The 26,475-nt window shown below is 39.9% G+C and overlaps 1 protein-coding gene across 1 annotated transcript; it reads right to left on the bottom strand.

The window, feature by feature from the left end:
* Positions 1-15,871: 15,871 nt before the first annotated feature.
* On the bottom strand, positions 15,872-26,475 carry Dfd (homeotic protein deformed). Its single transcript, XM_069131170.1, has 2 exons — positions 24,509-26,475; positions 15,872-16,877 (listed from the first exon to the last, which is right to left on the bottom strand). The coding sequence occupies exons 1-2, from the start codon at positions 25,449-25,451 to the stop codon at positions 16,189-16,191; spliced, it is 1,632 nt and encodes a 543-aa protein (XP_068987271.1). The 5' UTR covers positions 25,452-26,475; the 3' UTR covers positions 15,872-16,188.

The raw sequence follows: 26,475 nt of genomic DNA, 5'->3' as shown, positions 1-26,475 counted from the left end.
TGCTCGTTTGGCAGTGGAAACTAGTTTTATTGACAGAAATCGCGCTGTGGGGGTAAATTGGTGGAAACAAGAGGGCAAAGGGAGGAGGGAAAAAATCAGTGCCGGATGACTCGTCGGTTTTCGAGCGAACCGGAATGACTAAGTGTGAATTCAATTAAGGGTTTGTTTTAAGCATCTATCAGAGCTTGTTTACGGGCCAGCTCATTATTTACGTAACACGATGAAATTGACAATTTCGACTTGGCTAATTAACGCTGCCGATCGAAGAAATTTGTCCGATTTCAAGTTCCTTTCCCTTTAGTCAAACTATCTACACACCCGGTACAAGATTTTTTCAAAACAAATTCATCTCATATTATTTTAATATTTATTGAATTTTTCAGAAAAATCAAAAAAGAAGAAAAAGGAAATTGAGGAGCCAAAGGAACCAAAGAAGAGGAATCACAAACTTCTTTTCTTTTCTTACTATGTATCCTTCAGAAATTTGTTTCAAGTTCCTTCCCCTTTTGTCAAACTATATACACACCCAGTACAAGATTTTTTCAAAACAAATTCATCTCATATTATTGTAATATTTACTGAATTTTTCAGAAAAATCAAAAAAGAAGAAAAAGGAAATTGAGGAGCTAAAGGAACCAAAGAAGAGGAATTACAAACTTCTTTTCTTTTCTTACTATGTATCCTTCAGTAATTTGTTTCAAGTTCCTTCCCCTTTTGTCAAACTATATACACACCCAGTACAAGATTTTTTCAAAACAAATTCATCTCATATTATTGTAATATTTACTGAATTTTTCAGAAAAATCAAAAAAGAAGAAAAAGGAAATTGAGGAGCCAAAGGAACCAAAGAAGAGGAATCACAAACTTCTTTTCTTTTCTTACTATGTATCCTTCAGTAATTTGTTTCAAGTTCCTTCCCCTTTTGTCAAACTATATACACACCCAGTACAAGATTTTTTCAGAACAAATTCATCTCATACTATTGTAATATTTACTGAATTTTTCAGAAAAATCAAAAAAGAAGAAAAAGGAAATTGAGGAGCCAAAGGAACCAAAGAAGAGGAATTACAAACTTCTTTTCTTTTCTTACTATGTATCCTTCAGTAATTTGTTTCAAGTTCCTTCCCCTTTTGTCAAACTATATACACACCCAGTACAAGATTTTTTCAGAACAAATTCATCTCATACTATTGTAATATTTACTGAATTTTTCAGAAAAATCAAAAAAGAAGAAAAAGGAAATTGAGGAGCCAAAGGAACCAAAGAAGAGGAATTACAAACTTCTTTTCTTTTCTTACTATGTATCCTTCAGAAATTTGTTTCAAGTTCCTTCCCCTTTTGTCAAACTATATACACACCCAGTACAAGATTTTTTCAAAACAAATTCATCTCATACTATTGTAATATTTACTGAATTTTTCAGAAAAATCAAAAAAGAAGAAAAAGGAAATTGAGGAGCCAAAGGAACCAAAGAAGAGGAATTGTGTTCTTCTTTTCTTCTGTTACTTTATTTGTATCTTTAGAACTAACAATAATATAATGTTAATATTGTTCTTTGTAAAAAAATCAAAATACCAATTCTAATTTTTGCCATTTAACTCATTCTTTTCCATCAAACAAACGCATTCAACGGAAATCTTAAACTTTCTAGATGTTCTGCCTGAAAAAGAGGAAATATCCTCTTACCCTCTATGAGCAGCAGCCATGAAAATCGAAACGTAGCTAGCGGAAAACAGCAGGGTGTTAATAATGGTCCAGGAATTCGGCTATGGACCAATGTCAAAGGACCTTTCCTCGTCCAATCCCGGTCGACGAGTACGGCAGGATGTTGTTGTAGGCTGGACCAAATAGTCCAGGGCGGACCCTTCTTTTAATTGTATCGAAGGGTCGATCCTGGAGCCTGGGCTCGTGAGAAACGGAATGCGTGCGTCACGGATCCAATTCATTCGTCCGGACCTTTTCCCAAAAATGTTGTCATTAATTTGGAGCACGACACTGTTCAGGGAAAATTGACAAATCGCTGGGAAGTCCGCGGTGTCCTTTAAGACACACGAAACTTTCCAAAGTTGTAGAGCGACAAAAAAAGAAGAAAAGAATAGAAATATATTTGTTAGGAGAAAAAAATTGAACCACAGAAAACGTAGATAGTCCGAAGGCATTTTGAAGAGCGATTAGGAGTTTGTTTAAAACGACAGTACACCACGATTAAGACACTTTTTAAGCTGTAACTGTGAAGAATCGTAGCTCGTGTCCACGCTTTGTGCTCGAGAGGGGCTGTCACAATGGGAGCGATGGAAAAAAGAGAGCAGCTGTGAAGAGGAGCTTGAAATGGCGATTCTATGCGCGTCACGGGTCGCTCCGCTATGATCCTCCCTGCCCCGATGTCCGATTTCCCTCTTTACCATCGTCGGATTATGTTTTTGTCGAACGAGCGATGGGTTTAATTTCAAGTCGTCACGGCGTATTAAGCGATAAAGGAATCGCGTTGGATGCTCTGGATAACAGTCGATAACGTGTCAGAATTACAAAACGCGCGGCAGGAACGTATCATACCTTGTGCATGGAACTCGAATGAATTTCAAAAACCATATTTTACTAACCTCACCATGTATCAAATTTCTGCTCGTTTTACGAAAAATTGTAAATATGGTTGGTAGAATTCTATTCGAAAAATTGACGAAGGTATCCGATATCTCATAAGAAGATTGCGAATTTTTTTGCATATTTATACTTTTATGAAGTAGACCTAACCTAGATGAACCTAAGTGGAGCTCTGTTTTATCTTCTAAATACTGTAACAAGAGAAAGTGATTTTCAAAATTCTAATATTGAAATAATATTCTAACATTCTAACATTCTAATATTCTGACATTGAAATTTCTTATAAACACGTACAAATGCAGAATCTGTTTACAAGAAAATTGATATTAGTCATTGAATAGTAAAGTTTAAGTAAGAGAAACATTGTAATAGAAAATGGAACAAAGTTCTAAGCTTCGTCCAGAAGTGGGATGATTTTTGATCAACAAGATTAATACTGATCCTTCTCCATCTTGGGTTAACGGAATCGCAGGATTAATTACACGAGGGGCGATAATGCCCAATTCGGTTAGTGTCGAAGGGGATACTTGTCGAGGACTAAGAGGGTTTCGCCACTGGCTACTCCCTATGTTCCACGTAAACCACTGATAAAACGTGTCACCGAGAAGCTGACGAAATTTACTATTTACACCCCGTATATATCGTATAACGTGATAGGATGTTCGTGCAACAAATTTAACCTGGGACCTGGTTTGTTCGGATCATTTTATTTTCACGCCATGATCCCCGAAAAATCAACATTTTCTCACCGATGAAAGATAAAGCAGACCTTCTGGAACCTTGCAACGCTTTGTAAAATATGAAAGTCACGCTGTTGCTACAGAACAAAATTAATTCGTGAGAACAGACGTAAAAACCGCAAATTCATTAATTTCACGTGTTCGACTGCGTAGCAACGTCATACTTTGAACAATCAATTTACAATGTTGCAACCGTAACTCTGTATAATATTAAATAATTACGATACGAGATAAAAGTAATATGTTTTCGTACATTTCAAGCAAATGAAAATAACCTAAAATTAATCGATTTTTCATTCAGCGCGATATCGAAGTCTAACATTTTTATTTTTTTTTTTTTTTATAGCGCCATTTATTATTCAAGATACAAGAAGAAGAAAAAAGAGTGGAGGGACGCTGGTGGAACAAAAATTCTAATTTCCCCGTCGTTCAAAATTCATTCTCCGCGGCCGAAAACGAGTTTCTACGCAGGAATCCCGATCGCGACTCCCAGCCGGCCGTCGAGAAGACTCATTGCTATTCCGCGGGTAACTCATGCGGGGCATTATGGTAGTCACAGTCGGGGCTCTACTAAATTGAAAACAAGATCCGTCACGTTTTCAGGCAAGCAAAAAGAATTTTAATGAATTATAAGGAGCAGGTATGAAGGAGGATTGACAGGCGATCCTGGTGAAATTAAAGGAGCTACCCACTGATCACCGCTATCCGCCGTTGTGCTGCTGCTCGGACGTATTTTTTGCCTCTCCATATCCTCTGTGATAGGGGTGCTTTTTTCATTTTTCGAGAAAAATTCCTTTCGTCTCTCTATTTCTGTATTTTTTTTTTTTTGCATTCACAGGTAAATATTTTTTACTCTAAGAAAAATTATTTTGTGATAGAAAAAAATTAATGATAGAAACATATTTTTCAGGTGGTTTTACCAAACACGTACTTATCATTTGGTTTATTAATAAGAAAATTATGAATTAATATCGAAAGGGTTAACACTTTGACTGCCACGCGGAAATCAGACGTTTCGCTCAGGACGCCACGGCTTCAGCTTTCTCAAATGTGAAAATCGCCTGCCAATTGTGTTTGGATTTCGTAAGAAGCAACGTGCTTTCGAGGTTAATGAAAAGGATTTGAGGAAGGCGGATATAAAAGGACAAGAGTACTGCTTTAGTAATTATCGGTTGCTCTAATTTTAGACAATATTATGTCTGTCTTGTTCACGTATTCATATACCGGGTCTTGCTTAAATTTAGCAAATAACTAACCTACAAAGTATCTGTCAGAATACCTTGAAGATAATTTCAAGACCATCAATTCAGTTTTGCGTGTCAATATCTATTTCTTATATTATGTATACGATGTTCTAAGCGACATCAAGACGAATTGAAGATAACTTCGCAACGATGTCGTATGTAGCTCTAGTAACTTTTTTAAATCTTCAGTAGCAATAGAAATAATTTAACATTTTGAAATCACACGTTTCGCTGAGGACGCCACGGGAGTATTTTTATTATTCAAAGCATATAATAGCAAAATAATAATAAATTGATGATGTAAGACAACGTTCTTCCCCAATAGACCGTTTATCTTATTGATGGTCACTGGTGACCACCGTGGCGCATTGCTAACAGTTGATAGCGACATATCATAACAAGGCTTCGTTTATTTCAACAAACCATTCGTATTCTTTGTTTCGTCGCAAGCAAAATGTGCAGAATATATTGTTGAACGTGTAGAAGATGTTAGTAAACAGTATTTGTTCGTTGTATATATAACAGTAAGGTATGTTCACACTTCTAACCTCAATTATATGATTATAAAGCAGCATTTACGATTATTTTCTAAGGTGTGTTTATAATAATATTCGTAGATCAAAGTGTTAAATGATTCAATGTGAGCAGAATATCCGGTGAAATAGAGTATTATCAGGTGATAAAATGAATGTTTAGAAACTAATATTACAATGACGTTTGCGACCATATACATTCAGATATTTAACTTTCTGAGAAACTTCAATTATTTCGAAAATTTTTTATCTGCGAGTTACTGAAATAATTTTCATTTCATCGTCAGAAAAGGATTCGAAATCAGTGGAAAAAGAAGTACAATTAACTTCTTGATGGGATACATCAACAAATCTCGAATTAATTGTAATCAAAAAAAATTTTTATTCTATATTTTCCGCTCTCCGCTTGTACCACCAGTTACCAACCATCCTGTATAACAGCAAGGTATGTTCACACTTCTAACCTCAATTATATGATTATAAAGCAGCATTTACGATTATTATCTAAGGTGTGTTTATAATAATATTCGTAGATTACCACCCCTCAAAGATATGGATGCAAACACAGTACAGCGTTAGATGCAAGATTTGTCCTCATTTTTCTTTTTTATTGATGTTCTAATAAAAATGTTTAATCGTTTAATGGGGCACTTTTTATCTCAAAGTATTTTCTATTCATCGGTTATATTCAAAATGCCCTAACTGTCAGTTTTCATTCAATTTTTACAATTGTATGAAGTCGAAGTGCTCTGGTCACAGAAGAAACCGTGGGTCATATATGACTCACGTGGCAGTCAAAGTGTTAATACGTCTGTAGAGTAACATTCACAAAAGTTTCAATCTTGACAGAACTTACACCTAAGAACGACTAAAGAATCCATCCTGTTTCTCATCAAACATTGTTATTTCCAGCAAATAAGGAGATCACGAGTTTATCTTGATCAATGATCGACGGAAATTCCTGCACAAGCAAAGTACAGTAAACACGCAACACCTGGAGTGTCACCCCGAGCGTACCTTCTCCTCTCAACAGCACCGCACATGCAACCATACGAACAGAGAGAAGATCACCGAGTTCACGTCGAATAGGTTGTGCAACGAAAGAAAAAAGAATTTAATGAATTATAAAGGCTCGATGCAGGCTAGAGAGGGGAGAGGGCGAACGAGGTCGAGGGAAGGGGATTGGCAGTCGATTCAGCCGGAATTAAAACGGCTGGCCGTCGTCGGCACTGCGGTACCGATCCGTCCTGGGGGTTTTCTTGCGCCCCTGAACCCTTGGTGTGCAGAGGAGGGTCCAGGAAAGAGTTGGAGAAAGAAAAAGGAGCTGCGAGACGCGGATGGAGGATACGAGCCAGAAGAGAAAGAAGAAGAAGATGAAGAAGGAGGCGGTGGTGGAGGTGGAGGTGGAGGAAGAGGAGGTTGAAACGATGGTACTAGGGGACTTGATGAGAACGCCTGGTGGGGGAGGGTTTCCGAAACAGCTCGCCGCTATCTCGACTGATCCGATCAAGATTAATGAACGTGCGGCTTGCGAGTCGAAGTCTTTGCGCCGCCCAGGCTGCTCGTTTCGTCTCTATCTGTTGGCCGACGGACACGTAGTCGCCTCTCTGTCGCTCTGATTCTTTTTCTCGGGCCGCTGATCCACGCAGGGGCAGCGACTAGCGACAGGTACCGTCGACGAGTCCTGGTAATAGCGCGGTTCGCGGTGGCTGATGTTGCCGCGGCGACTCGTTCGCAAGTTGTTTCGTCAAGTTGACTTGCAGCCGTTGTTGGCTCTTTTTGGCGAAGGATAGTATGGAGGACAGGGCAGCGGATAGCTTAGAAACGTCGTGAAAGCGAAAAGAAAACTGTTTCGTCGAGATAATGATCTGTAGAGAAAGAAACGAAGGCTGATGGGGATGAGGTGGCTCATTTCACTTGAATCTTAGTAAAGCAAGAAGGTATATTTAGAGATTTATTTCCAGTTCTTGTTGCTACTCGTTGCTCAACGTTATTGTTCAGAGTCTGATATTGATATTCTTTGAAAGATACTACGAAGAGCTACAGATTAATGGAACCATGGTTCATCCTTCCATAAAACCAGTATCGCGAGCAATCTCAACACAAGAAACATTTTAACAACAATCAGCGACGATTTGTTCGAGTCAGTTGTCAATCCAGAAGTCAGATTTGATCGCAAGCAGACGACGCGAGTCGATACTTATAAGGAAACTTATAAATGGACGCATTGGGATTGGCAGCGAAGATAAAGTTACGGTAGCAGTAGCAGGCGGTAGCAGAACTCGTCTTTTTTACGTGATACGGCAGCTTCGAGGTAGATGTGTCACCAGGACCGAGCCAGATAAAAATACACGTCCCCCTCGTTTCGATGGTTTTAATTAATTCCGAGGATCGACGCGACCGCCCGTGTTAACTTTCCGGCTGGGTCGCTGCATCAACCGCGCGTGTCCACGATTGCTACTGTGCAGTAACACCGGACTCGTTTAACTGCCCTGCTAAAGAAAAAAACATTGTCCCAGTATTGTAACTGATTTTGTCTTTCATTGCAACCAACTTATTGAATATAATTTATGCGTTGTTAAATATTCCAGACATTCTTATCTTGATGACATTGTAACAATTTCGAGAGTTTTATAGAAATAAACACACCAAGTGTGATATACGAAACTAACTGAATCAAAAATAAGTAAATCAAATGTAAGGTTCAAAATGTAGCTCTCTACAGCAGCGTTCATTTTTCTTCATTCTGTTGTCTTTTGACCATAGTGTCATTCTCCTAAAAATTTAATAACAATCTTGTTCAATGTTCTATTCAATGTTATTTAATTCACTTCAAATAATAGACGTCTACTTGTGCATTATGTATTTTCAAATTCAGTAACTCCAGCATCTGATTACTCCTGTATATATAGCTACCTATTCTTCAAAGTCCAAGATAATTGTTTGTACATAACAAGAACGGTTTCAAGCAATTCGCATGATCGTCCATCGTTTACAACTCCCGCCAATTTTCAAAACATATTTCCATCGTTTCTCCGGTAAAATGATCCAGGTCTCCCGGAGTTACGATTAGCATCTCAGCGGTGATCGAATACAGGGTGACGAGGTGTCCGCGGTGTCTGCGGGTTTCGAATCTAATTTCACCGAGCTCCCCCGTCGACGACACGGGGCTCCTGTTATCTTTAGTTACAGCCTAATGTGTATTTGAGATGCGAAACTGCCTCTGGGGGATGTCAGTCAGTCGGTGGAGCGAGCGTAAAGTGACGCGATGAACGCGCCACGGTGAGAAGGGGTGGCACGAAAGAGAGAGAGAAGCGGGATGCTTTGTAATTACGAGCCCTGATAAATGGAGTCGTGACTCGTTAATCCCCTCCAATTACACATAATGGGGATCGCTCGAATCCCCGTCATTTTTGCTGTTTTCAAATTCGACCGACCGCCGCGCTACTGAACACCAAGTCTAACCATGAATTATCCAGTAGCCATAGTGAACTATTGAAATATGTATAATTTTATGTGCTGGACTAGGTTAGATGCGTGGTAGAGATACTTGCATGTGAGTATCAGTGTGTGGAAGTATGTGTGTGCGTGGCGTCTCGAAACAGATGAATGTAAACAGTACAGTCGGTTAACAGTCGGATATGGAAGAAAATGCTGAGACACGTGCAAGTGATTATCGATGAATATCGTCCATCAAATAAATATATAATTATTCTAATATTAATTCCAAGTGTAAATTTAATGTTCCTATACCATTATTTCGGCTATTAAGATCCAAAATTCTCAACAAATATAAAACAAAAATTGTTGCTCATCTATTATCACCTTATGAAAGGAAAGAAACTTTCCGGACGACCTAATACAATTGAAACAGTGAATATAACATAATACAAGTGAAAATATCGTAAAATGCAAGACACAGAATGAAATTTATACCGATCTTTGTTTCAACATTCTCTAAAAGTTGATATTACAAACAAAAGACATTGTATCACGAATGCAAGGAAACAGAAACTTTACAACACAGAAAATGAAAATTATATTCATTTTTATTTCAATATTCTGGACAAGCTTCAATTTCAAACACAAGACATTATATCGAATGAATGATTACTTATTAAGCCTTAGGGATCATACCTCATTCATTAAAATAATATTATTGAGATATGTATGATTTTATGTGCTAGACTAGGTTAGATGCGTAGTAGTGATACTTGTATGTAAATATCAGTGTGTGGAAGTATGTGTGTGCGCGGCGTTTACAAAACAAATGAATGTAAACAGCACAGTCGGTAAACAGTCGGGTATGGAAGAAAGTGCTGAGACGCGTGCAAGTGTGTATCGATGAATATCTTTGAAATCGCTTATCAAATAAATATATTACTATTCTAATATTAATTCCAAGTGTAAATTTAGTGTTCCTATACCATTATTTCGGCTATCAAGATCCACAATTCTCAACATGAACGTCACGTGTCCTATGTGGATAAACTTATCTAAATAGAAAGCGAGATAAAGTAAAAGTTCATAGGAAGTTGGAAAAATGACAGTAAAGTACGGTTTTGGTGAATGCAGTAGGCGTGCAATTTCGAAGTCAGACAACGTTTGCTTCAGAAACTGCAATCACTTTCCCGAGTCCTCAGCTGTCCACTTATCTCAACAGGAAGTGCTGGCTGCAACCGCACTACCTTCAACTGCAACCTTGTTACGTCTCATCATAAATCTTCCAATCTACTCAAAAACTCCAGGAAGTCTTGTCCAATACTCCAACGGAGTATTATTCCAACTTCTCCGATTCATTCGTCAAATATTTTTCAGAAATTCAACTGAGAACTTTGAACTTCACATTTCGACGCATAATTAAACGTTTCTTTTCGTAGGCTGAAAATTTCGACGTAAATTGTTGTCGTTCTTTCGAATTTTCAATTTTACATTAAAGCAAGGATTTGAAGTTATTCGATTATCGCGTTACAGTCTTCAAAAAGTAGCATTTTCCAATGGCGTCAGCTTGCGATAAGAAAAGTCGATCGACGCTTGGACGAGTCCAAGAAAATGCATTTTTCCCAACCCAAAGTTGCAATCGACTTAAATAGTGCAACGTTGATGCTTCCCAGCGAATCATTTGTTAGGCTGATCGCAGCAATGTTGCGCAACCGAAGTGTGTGGTCAGAAACCCGTTAAATCTTAGCTGCGGGGGTAGTGGGGGGCGGGACAAGGCGCGAATTTCACGTTGTTTGTCCCCGTACTTTGCCAAACGAGCGATTCACTGGCCACCCACTGTACACCGTACATCGTACAGCTTGTAGATCGCGCGATTGCCAGGCGGATGCGAGGCGAAATGACCGACGCATACGGATCATTTGTCTTGGCGCAACGAATGTGGAACGTGGCGTGTAGGTGGCATAACGCCGCCTGAAAATAGGGTCACGAATCGTAAGGAGGATCTGATAACCGGCCCGGAAGGTATTTCGCGTTCGTAGAGTGTCGCTGTCTGTTCCCACCCCCAAAGAGACCAGGGACACATTGGATGAGTAGAAGGAAATTGCAACAAAGATCGTCCCTTGATTTTTAATGTCACATAGGAACAAGGTATCTGTCGTTCTTCCAAGATTTTCCATTTTTTAATCTACCGATTTAGTGCTTCTATCTTTTTTATCATAAACCTGCTATTTCTCTCGCGTTCCCTATAATATTTATAAAACACTACAGAACATTGCACTTCATTTTGAACTTAGTATACTCAGATCAAATTACTGTACTCTCACCTATCTGCTGTGCCTAATATTATCTCTAACTGCATTCCTATATTTCTTGTACCTTAACTCCGTTGCAAATTCCTGTATTTCGACTAAAGCAAAATTTGTTTGCCTTTGCGAACAGGTAGATGTCTCAATATTGACAATATGTGGAGCCTTTTCCATGTAGAGACAAATAATTGCCAAGTAATTTGAGGGATATAGTCCGTTAAAGACCCAGTTCAGGACAATCAACCGGTCAGCCTATTTACCTTAATTCACGCCCAACACAATCTATATCCGAGAGTAGCTTGTAAGGGTATTCAAGACCGGAAGAGAACGTAGGTCGCTCCGTGGATAGCGGATCAGTGTATAGATCTTGCAATTAGCTGCTCTTGTATGCTTCCTTCCTCCTCGAGAACCTTGCTGGTAACCGTGTCGCTTGCTGATTCCCTTCGCTTTTTACCCCAAAACTAGGGAATCTAGTTTGAAATTCGTCATGGATCTATCGTACACCGTGTTCGAGTTAATCTTAGTTGGATTGAAGATGTTTTACAGATCGATGGAATAATGACACGTATTGTTTTAGGACGTGAACTGAAACATTCCCAATTTTCAGGAACACGAAATCGTCTGCCATTCCTAATTCCATTGTGGAATGTTTCTACACAACTTAACCTCTCGTCGTTCTTAAATTATCAACCATTGAAAACTGCAGAACAATATATTCAGAATTATCAATCATTTTTTGAATTTCAGTTCTAAGAAGAGTTTAACACAATGAGAGCTTTCTGACGTGTCTCTTAACATTCATCAAATACTCGAAAATAATGAAACGAACGCAGCACAGTTGAAAATACGAAAGAGATATACTGTAAATATCATTTGCCTAAGAAACGCCTACTTTCGCCCAAATGGTAAAAAATTCCGGAGCACCGGGTCTTTCGCAATGACAACGTGGCGTACAACATCGCATCGCGAACAGACGATGCGATTATTCCAGAAAACATGAAACGAAAGCAGCAACGAGCCATGTCTGACTTTCGATCCTGGGTGGTAGCAGGTTATCTCGGCTGTTGGCTGGGCTGCTGGTTGCATGGGCGGAGGCAGGGTCGTGCAGGCGGCCCCTCATTCGCTTTCCGGGTGCCACCCTTCTTTTCGAGGCTGCTGCGGCATATCCCCAGTCCATGCTGCGGCAACCACGCACGTGTTCGCGCATGCGCAACAGCCACAGTGTTGCACGCATGGGCGCGTACGCATATAGGAGAAACGGCACCCGTTGGAGAACCCCTTTCGCGCTCAGGCTACCCAACAGAATGTCCCCTCGATGCTTGTAAACTGTACTGCCAGCGTAATACTGCGTTATGTATGTGTCGAATGTCCCCACATAAGAAATCGATATCTCTGCTATGGAGAACTGGCACCGAATTTGGTGATAGAATTTGATATTTAAAATGGTACGTGTACATATAATAAAATAGAGTTGGAGAATTATGTGAATGATGGAAATTAGACAAGTTAGGAAGGACAGTCATTGGCACTTAGTTGTTTCTTAACTCTTTCTTTACGAGGACATAGGAAATGAAATGGCCACGGAATGGTAACCATTGCTGTTGCTTCCTTTGCGCAAACGTTGGAAATTAAAGAATTTATTTAACAACGATCGTTACTTAGTCGTTTTCTAAGTTTCTTCGCGATAACGTTGGAAATTAGATAATCCGGCAACAATAGTCGTCACCATTTGGCCATTTTTCCTTCTTCTTTTAAGAGTCGAATTGCTTTCACTGAAGTGTTCGTCAAATATTTATAGAAATATGCTAGTCATCGTTCTGTCTTATTTAATAAACTCATGGAATCTCAAATTGACTGACGTAGAGCTCTAACGAACCCCTATAGCGCTAGAAAAGCCATTTCCCGTGGTTGATGGTAAATTGGGGTGCACAGCGTGAAACGATTGCCTCGTAACAAATTGACGTTTCGTTTGTCGCAGAAGATAGCGGACAATTGAATTTTTTGGCGGCATTAAGTCGTCCGAGGGTTCGCTATCAAAGGCGACGTTATGCGCGTTGGTCGGTTTTATCAGAATGATTCATACGTGGCATTATCTCGTTATTTTTCTCGCGCGTTTTCCACCGATCGGTGTATTCCTTTTTCGAAGGGAAATGATTTATTATGCGGGCTTCTCCATGAAACCGGTAAATATATGCACGCAACTTTGCATACGTAATATGGATGAGATACTGTCAACGCCGTCAACTAACAAGTTTACCTCGACTCGGCTGGCTATCGTTTGTTTCCTGCTTCAAATGATGTATCGCGCGAAAAACCGATAAGAATGCGCCACATAATAAATCTATAATAACCGAAATGTTCATTTTTCACGTTCGCGATAACGACGAATAGGAGAGCAGGGCAGCGGGTGGGGGGGGAGAATGTACGCAACTTAAGTACGTAGAAGCAACGAAACCGATGATAATAGTTCGCTAAAAACCAGTTAGGTTATTGCGCGATACGATAACGATAAGTTGACATTGATAGAATCACTGGATTCTTAAGAAAAAAAAGAAAAAAAAAAAAAATACAAAATTCTTTCGATGCAAATTGTTGGATGGAAGTGTTGAGAAAATCTAGGTTGGTATGATCGCTAGTTACTATAAGCTAAGTTGGTACGACTTCTAACGACGCCCTTTTGTCTTAGAAGTCGACCACGTGTGAATTGACCAAGTGTATTCTGTGTGTTAAAACGTGTTGTACGAGGTGGAGAAATATATTGGAGAAAATCGTATCTGTGTGAATCGTTTAATTATTAACCCCAAACCCACATCAAATAACAGGAAGGATGTCGATTTTTTCTTCTCTGTTGTTTTTTTTTTCTTTTAGGAAACACGACGTTATTGTAAATTACGAAACATTTATTTATTGATTCAATTTACTTCACGATTGTATCTTAATCGATCACTACGATCAATATAAACATAATTATCGAAGTGTGCCGATTCTTATCGTACAGGCTATATACATTATCGTTAGAATGTCAAGGAATATAATGTCACACTTAATAGAACGTTCTTGTAAACTCGTGCACTTGCTTGCTTACAACTGGCTAATTACACTAGGATCGCCTTTCGTCCTCGTTCGTTCGGAATAGAACGTGTTTAATGTTTCTTAATATCTCTATATTCTTATATTTAATCAGATAAACATCGTTTTGGTATATCGTCACAGCGACTCCGTGCATTTAAATCAACGTTTCACTGCTATTCTCTCTCGCTCTCTCTCTCTCTCTCTCTCTCGTAATACATCGATTCGTTTGACGCCACTTGCTACATCTTTTTGTTTTTTTTCTTTTTGTAATCTAAATCCTTGTTATTGGTCGTTCGGTATACTTTCTCGATAAAAATAGACGATATCTCGCAGCATTATTTACAACATGCACGTGACGCGAGCTTCAAGTGAATTTCAGTAGATTTGGCCAGAGCCTCGCTCGGTCCGACGATCTCGCTACGCCCTGTCCGACGAGTACAGGAAGTTTCCACTTTGCCCCGGACAACGAACTCCGGTTCCATAAGCAAACAACTCTGGCGAATTCAACAACGATTGGACAAATCAACGGGTCTATTGACAGGAAATTTGAAAAGGAATGGGGAAAATCAAGTTTCCATGGGAATAGGATCTTGTGAAGTGGAGTTCTAGCGCTTTCGCTAACGTGACAGAAAACGCAGCTAAATCCGCATGATATTTATAGACAAATATTCTCAGTTATTTTCTTCGCTACTTTATTAACCTTTTCTCTCCTATTTTTGCATAAATACGTTCATATCGAAACGCAGGCGTCACTGTACATTTCCTTTGAAACGAATTCCTCCTCTACACGAAGAAACAACGTTCAACGAGTCCACGCTTGCTGAACATAAATGTGTGGCTGGAACGTTCTGTGACAGTTCCCTATCGAATACTTAAGACACTAAGACATACGAAATACGATGCACTTTAATCACATAGCAATAAGAATTTCTTTACACGACTATATACATGGCGTACGTTATCCAGGTGTATGTACAGTTTCACGCGTCGTGGAACGAATCGATTCCTTTTTCCCATCTCCTTTTTTACCTTTGGATCGAGGGGTGGTTATCTATCGAACCAGAGCTTTCGACGAAAGGAAGAGTCATAGTGGAAGATTGGATTCAAAGCTTCGACTTTTGAAAACCCTTATAGCGTGCTGTGAAATATTTCGAATGAATTTTCGCAGAATTGTGAATGTTACAAGAACCCAATAGAAATAACGCAAGGGAAGAATGTCGAAGTTTTTGAAACGCAGAGAATTGGATGGTTAGAAAGAAGAAACTTTGACGTATCGAGTACGGGTTTTCAACGCTACACACGAACACTCGCCAGTTATTCGACCTGACGTTTCTTTCACAAAGTTTCAAGCGATAACTCACATCTTTCCACACTCTTTTATAAACTGTCCCGTGTCTATTAGTTCCTGACCAGAGCTTGTAAATCCTGCACCCTGTTTTCTACACCTAGCGACACTTGACAAACGTCGTCGACATCGTCACTCAGTCTTCAAGTACGCGCCATGGCACTTCTTACTTGCAAAGACCTAGCGCGAGACGTTGTTTAGCGTCCCTGTTGCCTCGACGCTCCTGTCACAGACACTGTGAACCCCAACGGTCGGAGAGCACCGAGACTGAAGAAAATTAGTAACCGACATCGTGAGCGCCCATTTGTTTTACCAGACCAGCTGCTCGATCGTCCGCCGTATCATCCAGATGATGATGACTCAGCCATGTTGGGAAGGAGAAAGACCGCAGGAAACTTCAGTGCCATCTTTTGTGTATTCAGGTCACTGTTTCCACTGAGACACAATAGACGAGCGATTTGCGCGAATCACCGTGGCTTCCAGACCACGTTCCAGTAACTGATGTTCCTTTCTAGGCCAACGCAAGATTATGCCAGAATTCGTCCTGGAGAACCGCTGCTGGTTGTAATGGAGGATCCGGCTACTCTTTCTTACCGACAGATCATCCATCAAACAATGATTCGTTGGAGCAAGGATCAAAGGATGACGCAGCTCTTCCTCTCTAAGTGTCTACCCTGATGCGTTCAGTAGTAGCCAACAATGTTCTTCAATCGTTGAAACAACTTGTCCACCTCGTTTTCCATTCGTCCGATCTCTTCGATGGTTTCGTGAAACTTCGGCTCACTCGGTAAATAGCTAACGAATTGAAAACGAATACTTTTACGACCAAACAGCAACGAACTCCTGGCTAGCTGTACCAAGAAAGCCCGGCAGTCGACTTGAACAGTCCGGTTCCCCGGACGGATGTTACAGCGCCGTTAGCCCGTAATCGGACTTGATCGCCGGTGGCGGAATGGGCGCGGAGACCTGCGACAGTCCAGACGGACTGGTCGCCGGGGCAAGAGGACTGATACTTCCGGAGCCGATGTGTCCCAACGGTCCTCCCGTCGGGCCCTCCATCATGCCACTCACATGATGATGACTCAGCTGTGCTTGAAGATGGGCCAGAGGATGCGGGTGACCTTGGAAACTCGGATGAACCACGTTCGTATGCGGAAGAGCGGCGTTCACCGCGTGCACGTCTGCCATGTCCGTCAAACCAACGCCCGAGTCCAAACTAGCGTCGATTCCACTCGACGGGGAATTGTTGTTGTTCTTCCTTTGGCTGTTGTTGTTGCCGGTCGCCAATTTCGATCTGGTGGTCGGCGTCTTAGCCGGTTTCGCAGACGGCGGCGCTGTCTGACCGTTCGCGTTCTTCCTGCGCACGTTCTTCGTGTTCGGCAGCTTGTTGTCCTTCTTCCACTTCATACGCCGGTTCTGGAACCAGATCTTAATCTGCCGCTCGGACAACACCAGGGTATGAGCGATCTCGATCCGTCGCCGTCTCGTCAGGTACCTATTGTAATGGAATTCCTTCTCCAGCTCGAGGATCTGGTGCCTCGTGTACGCGGTCCTCTGTCGCTTCGGCTCCATCCCTGGCTGGTACGAGCCGTTCGCTGCAAGAACCAAACAGAGACATCGAGTGGAGTTAGTTAACTGGCTTCCAGGGACCAGAATCTGGTCGAATTTATTAAGATCGTATGGTTAAATATGGTCGTTTTTAGGGACACCGAGAATATAACGAGGAATTAGAAATAATCGAGCGAAGTTAGTTGACTGGCTTCTAGGGACCAGAATCTGGTCGAATTTATTAAGATCGTATGGTTAAATATGGTCGTTTTTAGGGACACCAGGAATATAACGAGAAATTAGAAATAATCGAGCGAAGTTGGTTGACTGGCTTCTAGGGACCAGAATCTGGTCGAATTTATTGAGATCGTATGGTTAAATATGGTTGTTTTTAAGGACACCGAGAATATAACGAGGAATTAGAAATAATCGAGCGAAGTTAGTTGACTGGCTTCCAGGGACCAGAATCTGGTCGAATTTATTGAGATCGTATGGTTAAATATGGTTGTTTTTAGGGACACCGGGAATATAACGAGGAATTAGAAATAATCGAGCGAAGTTGGTTGACTGGCTTCTAGGGACCAGAATCTGGTCGAATTTATTGAGATCGTATGGTTAAATATGGTCGTTTTTAGGGACACCAGGAATATAACGAGAAATTAGAAATAATCGAGCGAAGTTAGTTGACTGGCTTCCAGGGACCAGAATCTGGTCGAATTTATTGAGATCGTATGGTTAAATATGGTTGTTTTTAGGGGGACCGAGAATATAACGAGGAATTAAAAATAATATATTCTTGAAATTGTTGAAAAACGTTAAGTTGGTATGATCGCTAGTTCCTACAAGCTAAGTTGGTACGACTTCTAACGACGCTTCTTTGTATTAGGCGTCGACCACGTGTTATTTATCTAAGTGTATCCGGTGTGTTCAGATGGCTGATACATAGTGGTGAAATATAAAACGTAAAACACTTGAATCTGCGTGAATCCATTAAAAAACAAACTCCCAAACCTATTTAATAACAGAAATTATATTTATTGATGAATAAATATGATTAGCTTTCTCTGTACGATTACAGAGTTTTAGCAAGTAATCGTTTCGACCTTATCTGTCATTAGAAAATAGCACGCCACGAATAGCCAAGCGATTATTCAAGCAATTACACGCCGATGTTATCGTGTGATTTTTCTAGTTAATATGCGGCAATCGATTTTTCTTATTTATCCGCGACACGTATAAAAACGACTTAAGAAATAACTCGATGAATGAATTCTTTAATACAATCGGATTTTTATCGTACATTCTCTCTCACTCTTGACGATTCTCCTTTATAACACGCTTTTCCACCTATTACGTTTAAAGTATAAATATAATTCTATTTCAAGAAACTTCTCTCTCTCTAACTGAATGATTTAAAATTAACAATCTCGAGATACTGTTCAAGATTTTCATGTGTAATGAAGGTTTATTTAATCGCTAAAAAAAAAAAAAGAATCGAAAGTGAATCGTGATAACAAATGGGAAGTAAAAACACAGCAGACAATTATTAACGTGCATCCATGTGAGCATTTTCAAGTCGTACTATCTGAATGTTAAATTTGTTGCAGCTTTCGAACGAGTACAGGCTTCGACCAGTGACAAGCATCATTATTTTAAGACTTGTACTATTGCCGATAGTCTCGAGGCGACGTGTCACCGTCTAGTGGCACACGCTCGACTTCATGGAACGCGCGATCACCGATCGCAATGGATAAAGAAGCGTGACACGTGCACCGACACCATCGTTCAGTGAAACGCTGAAACAACTGACTCTACATTTTCCAATCGGCTGACCGATATTTCAAGGCCGTGTTGCTCGAGCGCCAAATAGCTGAAATACTCATTGAAATTCCAGCAGAATTATCAAAGTTATTAGACAAAAAGTCAAAAGAATGCGAACATAAATTTGGAAAATTCAAATTGGTCCTTTTGATTGTGAAACAATATGAATATTGTAAGTACAGTAAAATTGAAAGCAAGTTGTTCAGAAGGAAGCATTTTGAAGAAGTGTAAGTCTGAAGTTAGTCAAAAGAACCATAATTTGCTTTGGTACTCCAACATAAATTTGATAAATTCAGATGGGTCCTCTTGGTTGTAAAATAATATGAAAATTGTAAGTACAGTACAATTGAAAACAAGTTATTCAGAAGAAAGCATTTTGAAGAAATGCAGGTCTGAAGTTATTTGGTCATTTTCATAATTCTGATACAATAATAAATATCATATAGTCATAAATATTTCAAATTTACAAATAAGATCATATAGTGTGGAAATAAATAGCTGAAGAAGATATCTGAAATACTCGTCGAAATTCGAGCCGGATTATCAAAGTTATCTCTTCTTAGGCAAAAATTCAAAAGAATGATAATTTGCTGTGATATGCAAACATACATTTGATAAATTCAAATGGTTCCTTTTGATTGTGAAACAATATGAATATTATGCATATAGTAAAATTGAAAGCAAGTTGTTCAGAAGGAAGCATTTTGAAGAAGTGCAAGTCTGAAGTTAGTCAAAAGAACCATAATTTGCTTTGGTACTCCAACATAAATTTGGTAAATTCAGATGGGTCCTCTTGGTTGTAAAATGATATGAAAATTGTATGTACATTTTAAAATTGAAAGCAAGTTGTTCAGAAGGAAGCATTTTGAAGAAGTGTAAGTCTGAAGTTAGTCAAAAGAACCATAATTTGCTTTGGTACTCCAACATAAATTTGGTAAATTCAGATGGGTCCTCTTGGTTGTAAAATAATATGAAAATTGTATGTACATTGTAAAATTGAAAGCAAGTTGTTCAGAAGAAAGCATTTTGAAGAAATGCAAGTCTGAAGTTATTTGGTTATTTTCATAGTCCTGATACAATAATAGATATCATATAGTCATAAATATTCCAAATTTACAAATAAGATCATACAATATTGAAATAATATCGAACGTTTTATCTTCGCATTATTTCAGATGCCATCATTTGAGCGACGTTACACAATTGAATGAACAGAAGCGAAAAAGTCTCATGTGCTTGATAAATTGACATGTTATTCGTCTGATACCGCGATGAAGATTGACTTTAAGGTAGTCGTTGAGAAAAAAATGCACAGTCATAAGAAGTGGGTGTAAAAATCAAAGTGACAAACAACGATCCTCTAAGCGTTTTGTGCTCTTCACAACCCCCATATTAAATTTGGATGACCCAACTGTAGTATACTTTTATCTCACCCTTTCAACCCCTTCCATCACTCTCTGTTCTTCTGATTACTTTTTATTATTTAAGCTTCTACAGCAAAACTTAAAAAAATGTTAATTAGCACCAAATAAAGTAACTTTTGATTCTATTCACATAAATATAAAATTCTATTACATAAACAAAAAATCATAAATAATGGAGAGGTTGAAGGAGCTCCAATGTTAAATAAACTCCAATCTGAATAAAAGAATTCCATTTATTGATGCAATCTGATTCAACCAACTGTCTATTGAACCCAATTATTTCAATTGTTTTGAGCATCAACGTCTATTGCATAGGTGAAAAATCACAGATAATGAAGACAATCACTAAATCCTGATATTAAGAATTGCACATCCCTCGATGAACAGAAACAAAATTCTACAGTACAATTTCTTCGTCCACTTTACACCCCATTTATTTCACGCCTTATCACAAGCCTCTATCGTAGTTCTATGGTTTTCTTCTAAAGAGTTGTAACCGAGACTCGATATCAGAAGTGACCATCGTGGCTCGTCACTAGCATCGGTTCAGGTCGCGACGAAGGTGACACACGAGAAGAGATTGGTGCATCGATTCGTTGGTCGTATCACAAGCGACGTCAATCCTCGCGTGGCATGCTAGATGCGTTCCTTGGTGGTCCGTAGGAGCACGATAGAGGAAGCATGGCAGCGAGTTCAGTTTAGAATCTGTGCAGACACATTCCATTCCGAAGCTGACCGACGGTCTCGAGAAGCCCCTCCTAACAGCAACGTCCGGTCGCTGAGCTTCGAACATCCAAAGGGGGAGAGATTGCAGTCTCCGACAGGCCGTCGGACACGCATACCAGACTTCACTGGCACTGAACGTGAAAGCGAGGTTATGCGCGAAAATGATACTCCTGCGGATAAAAATGACGACGCTCTGCGAGGATGCATTTGGAGCTTGCGATTCTTTTCTCAGGATCGAGCATATCGTATCTGAAAAGTGTATCTGAAAAGTGTCACAAATCAAAATAATTCAGGCCTTTGTTGGAAGAACGTGAAGATAGCCAAAGGAGGATTCCAGGGACCTGGCATGGGACATTACTGAAATAATGTTTGACTATTGCTTGTTGCAGTTTATTCTGTTGTTAGTTGTCAACTAAGTGTTTGGTATCAAATGATATTTTGGTAAACTTCTAAAAATAGTTGAAGAATTTGTTTCAGTTGTGTCACTTTTGAAATGCGTGCATCTGCAATATATTGGTGAGACAAAAGGAGGAATTCTAACTAACTATACTAATTTTTGTGCATTTGTGGGTAATTTAAAGGTACAGAAGTGTGCAAAAAGATATCAGCTATTGGAAGTAAAGTACTTGTTGTAATTTGTAAATCGTAAAACAAATCTCTATTTAAACTTTTTGAAGCTTCTAATTTGTTATAACGATATAAAATTGAATAATTATTTGCAGTATAGTTATGTTCCTTTTTCAGGATGGAACATATATCAAAAGTGTCATAAATCAAAATAATTCAGACCTTTGTTAAAGGAATGTGAAGATCACCAGAGGAGGATTTCAAGGACCAAGAATGGAACATTACTAAAATATTTGACTATTGTTTGTTGGAGTTTATTTTCCTGCCAACTAGGTATTTAGTATTAAATGATATTTTGGTAAACTTCTAATAATAGTTGAAGAATTTGTTTCAGTTGTGCCACTTTTGAAATATGTACATCTGCAACATATTGGTGAGACAAAAGGAGGAATTTTAACTAACCACACTAATTTTTGTGCATCTGTGGGTAATTTAAAGGTACAGCAATGTACAAAAAGATATCAGCTATTGGAAGCAAAGTATTTGTTGTAATTTGTAAATCATAAAACAATTCTCAATTTAAACTTGTTTAAGCTTTATAACAATATAAAATTACATAAATATCCTCAGTCTAGTTATAACACAGAATGTCATAGATGATATGCTGATACTGGTAGTTGATAGAACTATCTTTCTGTGCATTTGTGGGTAATTTAAGGGTACAGCAATGTACAAAAGATATCAGCTATTGGAAGCAAAGTACTTGTAATTTGTAAATCATGAAGCAATTCTCAATTTAAACTTGTTGAAGCTTTATAACAATATAAAATTACATAAATATCCTCAGTCTAGTTATAACACAGAATGTCATAGATGATATGCTGATACTGGTAGTTGATAGAACTATCTTTCTGTGCATTTGTGGGTAATTTAAGGGTACAGCAATGTACAAAAGATATCAGCTATTGGAAGCAAAGTATTTGTTGTAATTTGTAAACTGTAAAACAAATCTCAATCTAAACTTCTTTAAACTTTATAACAATAGAAAATTACATAAATATCCTCAGTCTAGTAATGATACAGAATGTCATAGATATGCTGATACTGGTAGTTGATAGAACTATCTTTCTGTGCATTTGTGGGTAATTTAAAGGTACAGCAATGTACAAAAAGATATCAGCTATTGGAAGCAAAGTATTTGTTGTAATTTGTAAATCATAAAAAAAATCTCAATTTAAACTCCTTTAAACTTTATAATAATATAAAATTACATAAATATCCTCAGTCTAGTTATAACACAGAATGTCATAGATGATATGCTGATACTGATTGTTGATAGAACTAACCTTCTCTTGTTGCATATATATTGCATTCTTCTACGTAAGTTTTGGTAAACAATTTCCATATATAAAACTATATAGAAGAATATTCTAAGCATTTTTGAAAATCGTAAAATGAAAATTAAAGAAACACCATTTTTTAATACCCAGATAAAATATATAAAACAAGGGAAGAATAAAATGGAAATAAAATTTTCCAAAATTATCCAGATACGTGACTAATTTTCAAATAATTTTCAAACCTACTTTTCTATTCGTTTCTTAACTATCGAGCTTTCAACCAACCATAGCTCGATTCCAACGGAGCTTACAATACAATGAGGAAAAAAAGGTAGAAAGAAAACCTTTGTTACGGTGGAACGACGCGTTAAAAACTTGTTTCGCATACGGTGCGCCGTGCTTCTTTCATCGATGATATTTTTTGTTACCTGGAAATATGAATTATGATATTCCGGTTCGATAGTATCCGTGTAGAACGGCCTGAAAAGCGAAATAGTTGCAAGCTGGAATGAACAGCACTTTCCCCGGTCAAAACGGAATAGAAATTTGAGGCTGCAAAGGCAGCCCAATTCTCTGGCATATTACGTTGCAAAAATTCCCTTTGTAGATTCATAATCCTTCTGCGAAATGCCTGCCGCAGACGGGAACGTTCGTTACACGTACTACTCATGCCATTCCTAACGCCGCGTTTCCAATGAATAGTATTGCAAGCTTGTGTACTATGTTATCGTGTAATTCCTCGACATTTTATATTCGATATCGATCTTCTTAAAAAACGAGACAGACGACATTCACGCGTGCGAGAAATATAAAAAGTTGCGAGTAATTTTTATGCGTTTTTATTCGAAGCTTCTTAGTGGAAAGTCTATATGTTGGTAATGCAAACCAGCTACAAGCAGGTAAACAAAATAGAAAAAAAGAAAAAAAAAAAACATGATCGAGATCGTATAACACGCGTTTATGCTTGAAAGCTATTTCTAACAATAGGATAAACCTTCCATCGATTTGTCTGTTTTTCTAATGTTTCTGTTTAGAATCGGCCTTAAAGTTCGCTATTTCTCAAGTTGACGTGTGATACGAGATGAAGAATAGCGGCACTAAGCGTAACCGAATAGGTGGTAAATGGGTAGGCTTCTAAAATCTCGCACAGGTGATCGGAAGGTGGAACGATAAATTGCAGCCCATCAGTCTTCCGACTGGTCGGTAACGCGTCACCTTGCGGCCTCGGCGTATTAGTTTCACAGGTAAATCCTGCAACATCGCTTCCGAACTCTCGTCATGCGCTCCGTGGCGTGTGGTAAACACATGGCGATTATGTTTTTATCGTCAGACGTTTAATAATGAGCTAATAACGACAAAAAAGCGAACACGTGCAATGAATCGGATTGTCAGAAAACACGATGAAACGGAGAACACGCTGAAGTAAGACAAAGAAACTGGTTTAAAGCTGAATAATACAATGAAATATGTAGCATAATACGGTAGAATATATGGAATATCAAAATAGGTTAAGTGACAATGGAACATAGGCGAATACTACGTTTTTTAAGTAGTAAAACCTGGGATTATAGAGTGATCATGTTCCGTCGGACAAAGATCGTGCCATTTTCTAACGTATAATTTCCAAACTATCAATTAAAATTCAATTAAAGCCTGTACCTTTAATCGCCAAATAACTGGAAATAGCGTATTTCGTGGTGAGACCTGTCTAAATTAAGCTACCAGCAATTGTAGAATTGCTCGATCTTCATCGTCACTGGGTTGTAGGAATAAAAAGGGGCGTTGAAAGTTCCAACTCACCGACACCAGCAACGTGAATCTTCTTCATCCACGGATAAATCACACGGTCCCCGTTCTCCTCTTCCTCTTCCTCATCCTCCAGCATGCCCGGCGACCCGTCCATCATTTGATCATCTTCCATGTCATCCTGATCGGAGCCCTCGTCCACGTGATGCTGTTGCTGCGACTGCTGTTGATTCTGTTGTTGCTGTTGCGTCGGTTGCTGTTGTTGAGAGTTTTGTATATGTTGAGACTGTTGACCGGTAGACGGTTGCTGCTGAAGATCCGGCGAGTTGTCACGATGCAGCTGACTAGAACTCGCCGGACTGCACGCGTTACTTTCGTGCGGTGTCTGCTGTTGACTCGGCTGTTGATGATGTTGAAGACTATCCGGCGGCTGCACATGATTCTGCATAATACCCGGTGATAGTGGAGTGGAGCCGAGAACAGTCGATGCGGACACAGGTGGTTGCTGCTGTTGTGGCTGTTGCTGGTTCTGCATCGACGACGGGCACGTGAGCGGCGGTTGTTGAGCCTCCGGCGGCATCGCCAAGGCGCCCACCGCGTGATGATGAGGATGCAGGCTCGCGTGATGAACGGCGTGCACTTGATGATGAGGATGATGCGGCCCATAGTAGCTACCATAGCCGGCATAGCCGCCGTTTAGCTGCACCGCGGACGACGCTCCATAAGGAGTGGATGCCGCTTGATGATGATGTTGATGATAACCGTACTGTAGCTGATGAGACTGCGGATGATTCAAGTGGTGACCACCCCCGCTGGCGGGAAAGAACTCCGCTCCAGTGGACGGGATGTAGTTGCTCTGACTGTATTCCTCGCTAGGAGGAAACTTTGGATCCACCATCACGGAAGTCGCGGCCAAATGATGGCTGCTAGCTGCCTGCTGGTGTTGGTGGTGATGATATCCACCGCCGGTGGATGGATTCATCAGAAATGAACTCATATTTGAGTGGATTTCTCGTCTCGCGACGCCCGATTCCACGATTAGACTCTCGTTACACGCCAAACAATGATCGACGGTAGTCACGGTACCTTTTCAGTTCGTCCGACCCTCCGTCGACGTTCCAGGTTTAATTCATAGAATCGCACGGTTCCATGTTGATGATATTCATTGTTGGAAGCGTATACACCGCACTGCACTGTGGCCCGTGGCCGACATCCCTCTCTGCCGCCGCGAGCAGGGTGACTTTTTCCACCGGAGGGGAAAGGGTACCGCGTCTAGACGCAGAAGACGGAAAAGGGAGAAAGACAGGGGGAGAGAAAACGAGCGAAAAGAGCAAGACCACGGAGAGTAGCAGACTCCCGGTGGACAGCTGCTTATCCTCTCCTCTCCTTCCGCCACTTTTGCGATCTTCCACGAAGCTCCGCGGCCTCGTTCGCTCCTTCCCGCCCACCGAAGCCCAATTACCATACCACGTGACCGCGGCACCGACCAATCAGAGCTGCTCCAAGCTTGCGACCATGATGGATAGCGCGGCACGCATGCAACACGTGAGTGGCGCCACGAGAACCACTGCGGCAGGTGCACCAACTTCTTTCTTCGTGCCTCCTTCGCGAGCGACGGTCACCAGAGCTCTTCTACGCATTCGTTCTCAGTGACATTAGAATGCTTTACAATTTTTTTCCTAATCATACACACTTTACACTATTTTATCGACGATAATCTTTCTAACTTTCGATCAATGTCCTCGATGCATTGGGAAAGTTCTACCAATCGCTCGTTAAATCTTCAATTTCGCTGAAATATCCGATCACCATACGACACCTTCTCAAACTCCAATCGATCCCATTCACTTCACACTGATTCTTTCAAGCGATTCGATCCGAGGAACATAGGCACCATCGACCGCCGGCCAAGCTGTCAGAGAGCCATGAAAGTGAGCTCGTCCTGCCTCGGCAGAAACTCGTCTGGCAACTCCGGCAACTCTGTTCCCAACTCCCTCCAGGTCCAACGAGACCGGCTGGCT

Source organism: Bombus flavifrons, chromosome 18, assembly GCF_040668555.2.
Source record: "Bombus flavifrons isolate JBK064 chromosome 18, iyBomFlav1_principal, whole genome shotgun sequence".
Lineage (NCBI taxonomy): Eukaryota > Metazoa > Arthropoda > Insecta > Hymenoptera > Apidae > Bombus > Bombus flavifrons.
The sequence above is the reverse complement of the archived record's forward strand: the minus strand, read 5'-3'. Positions and strand labels throughout refer to the sequence as shown.

What these genes read in the sequence shown, in the direction of transcription:
- Dfd (XM_069131170.1), bottom strand. Translation starts at nt 25,451, where the DNA reads ATGAGTTCATTTCTGATGAATCCATCCACCGGCGGTGGATATCATCAC. An exon ending in GATTCACGTTGCTGGTGTCG is followed by an intron (nt 16,878 to 24,508) that starts GTGAGTTGGAAC and finishes TGGTTCTTGCAG; the next exon opens with CGAACGGCTCGTACCAGCCA.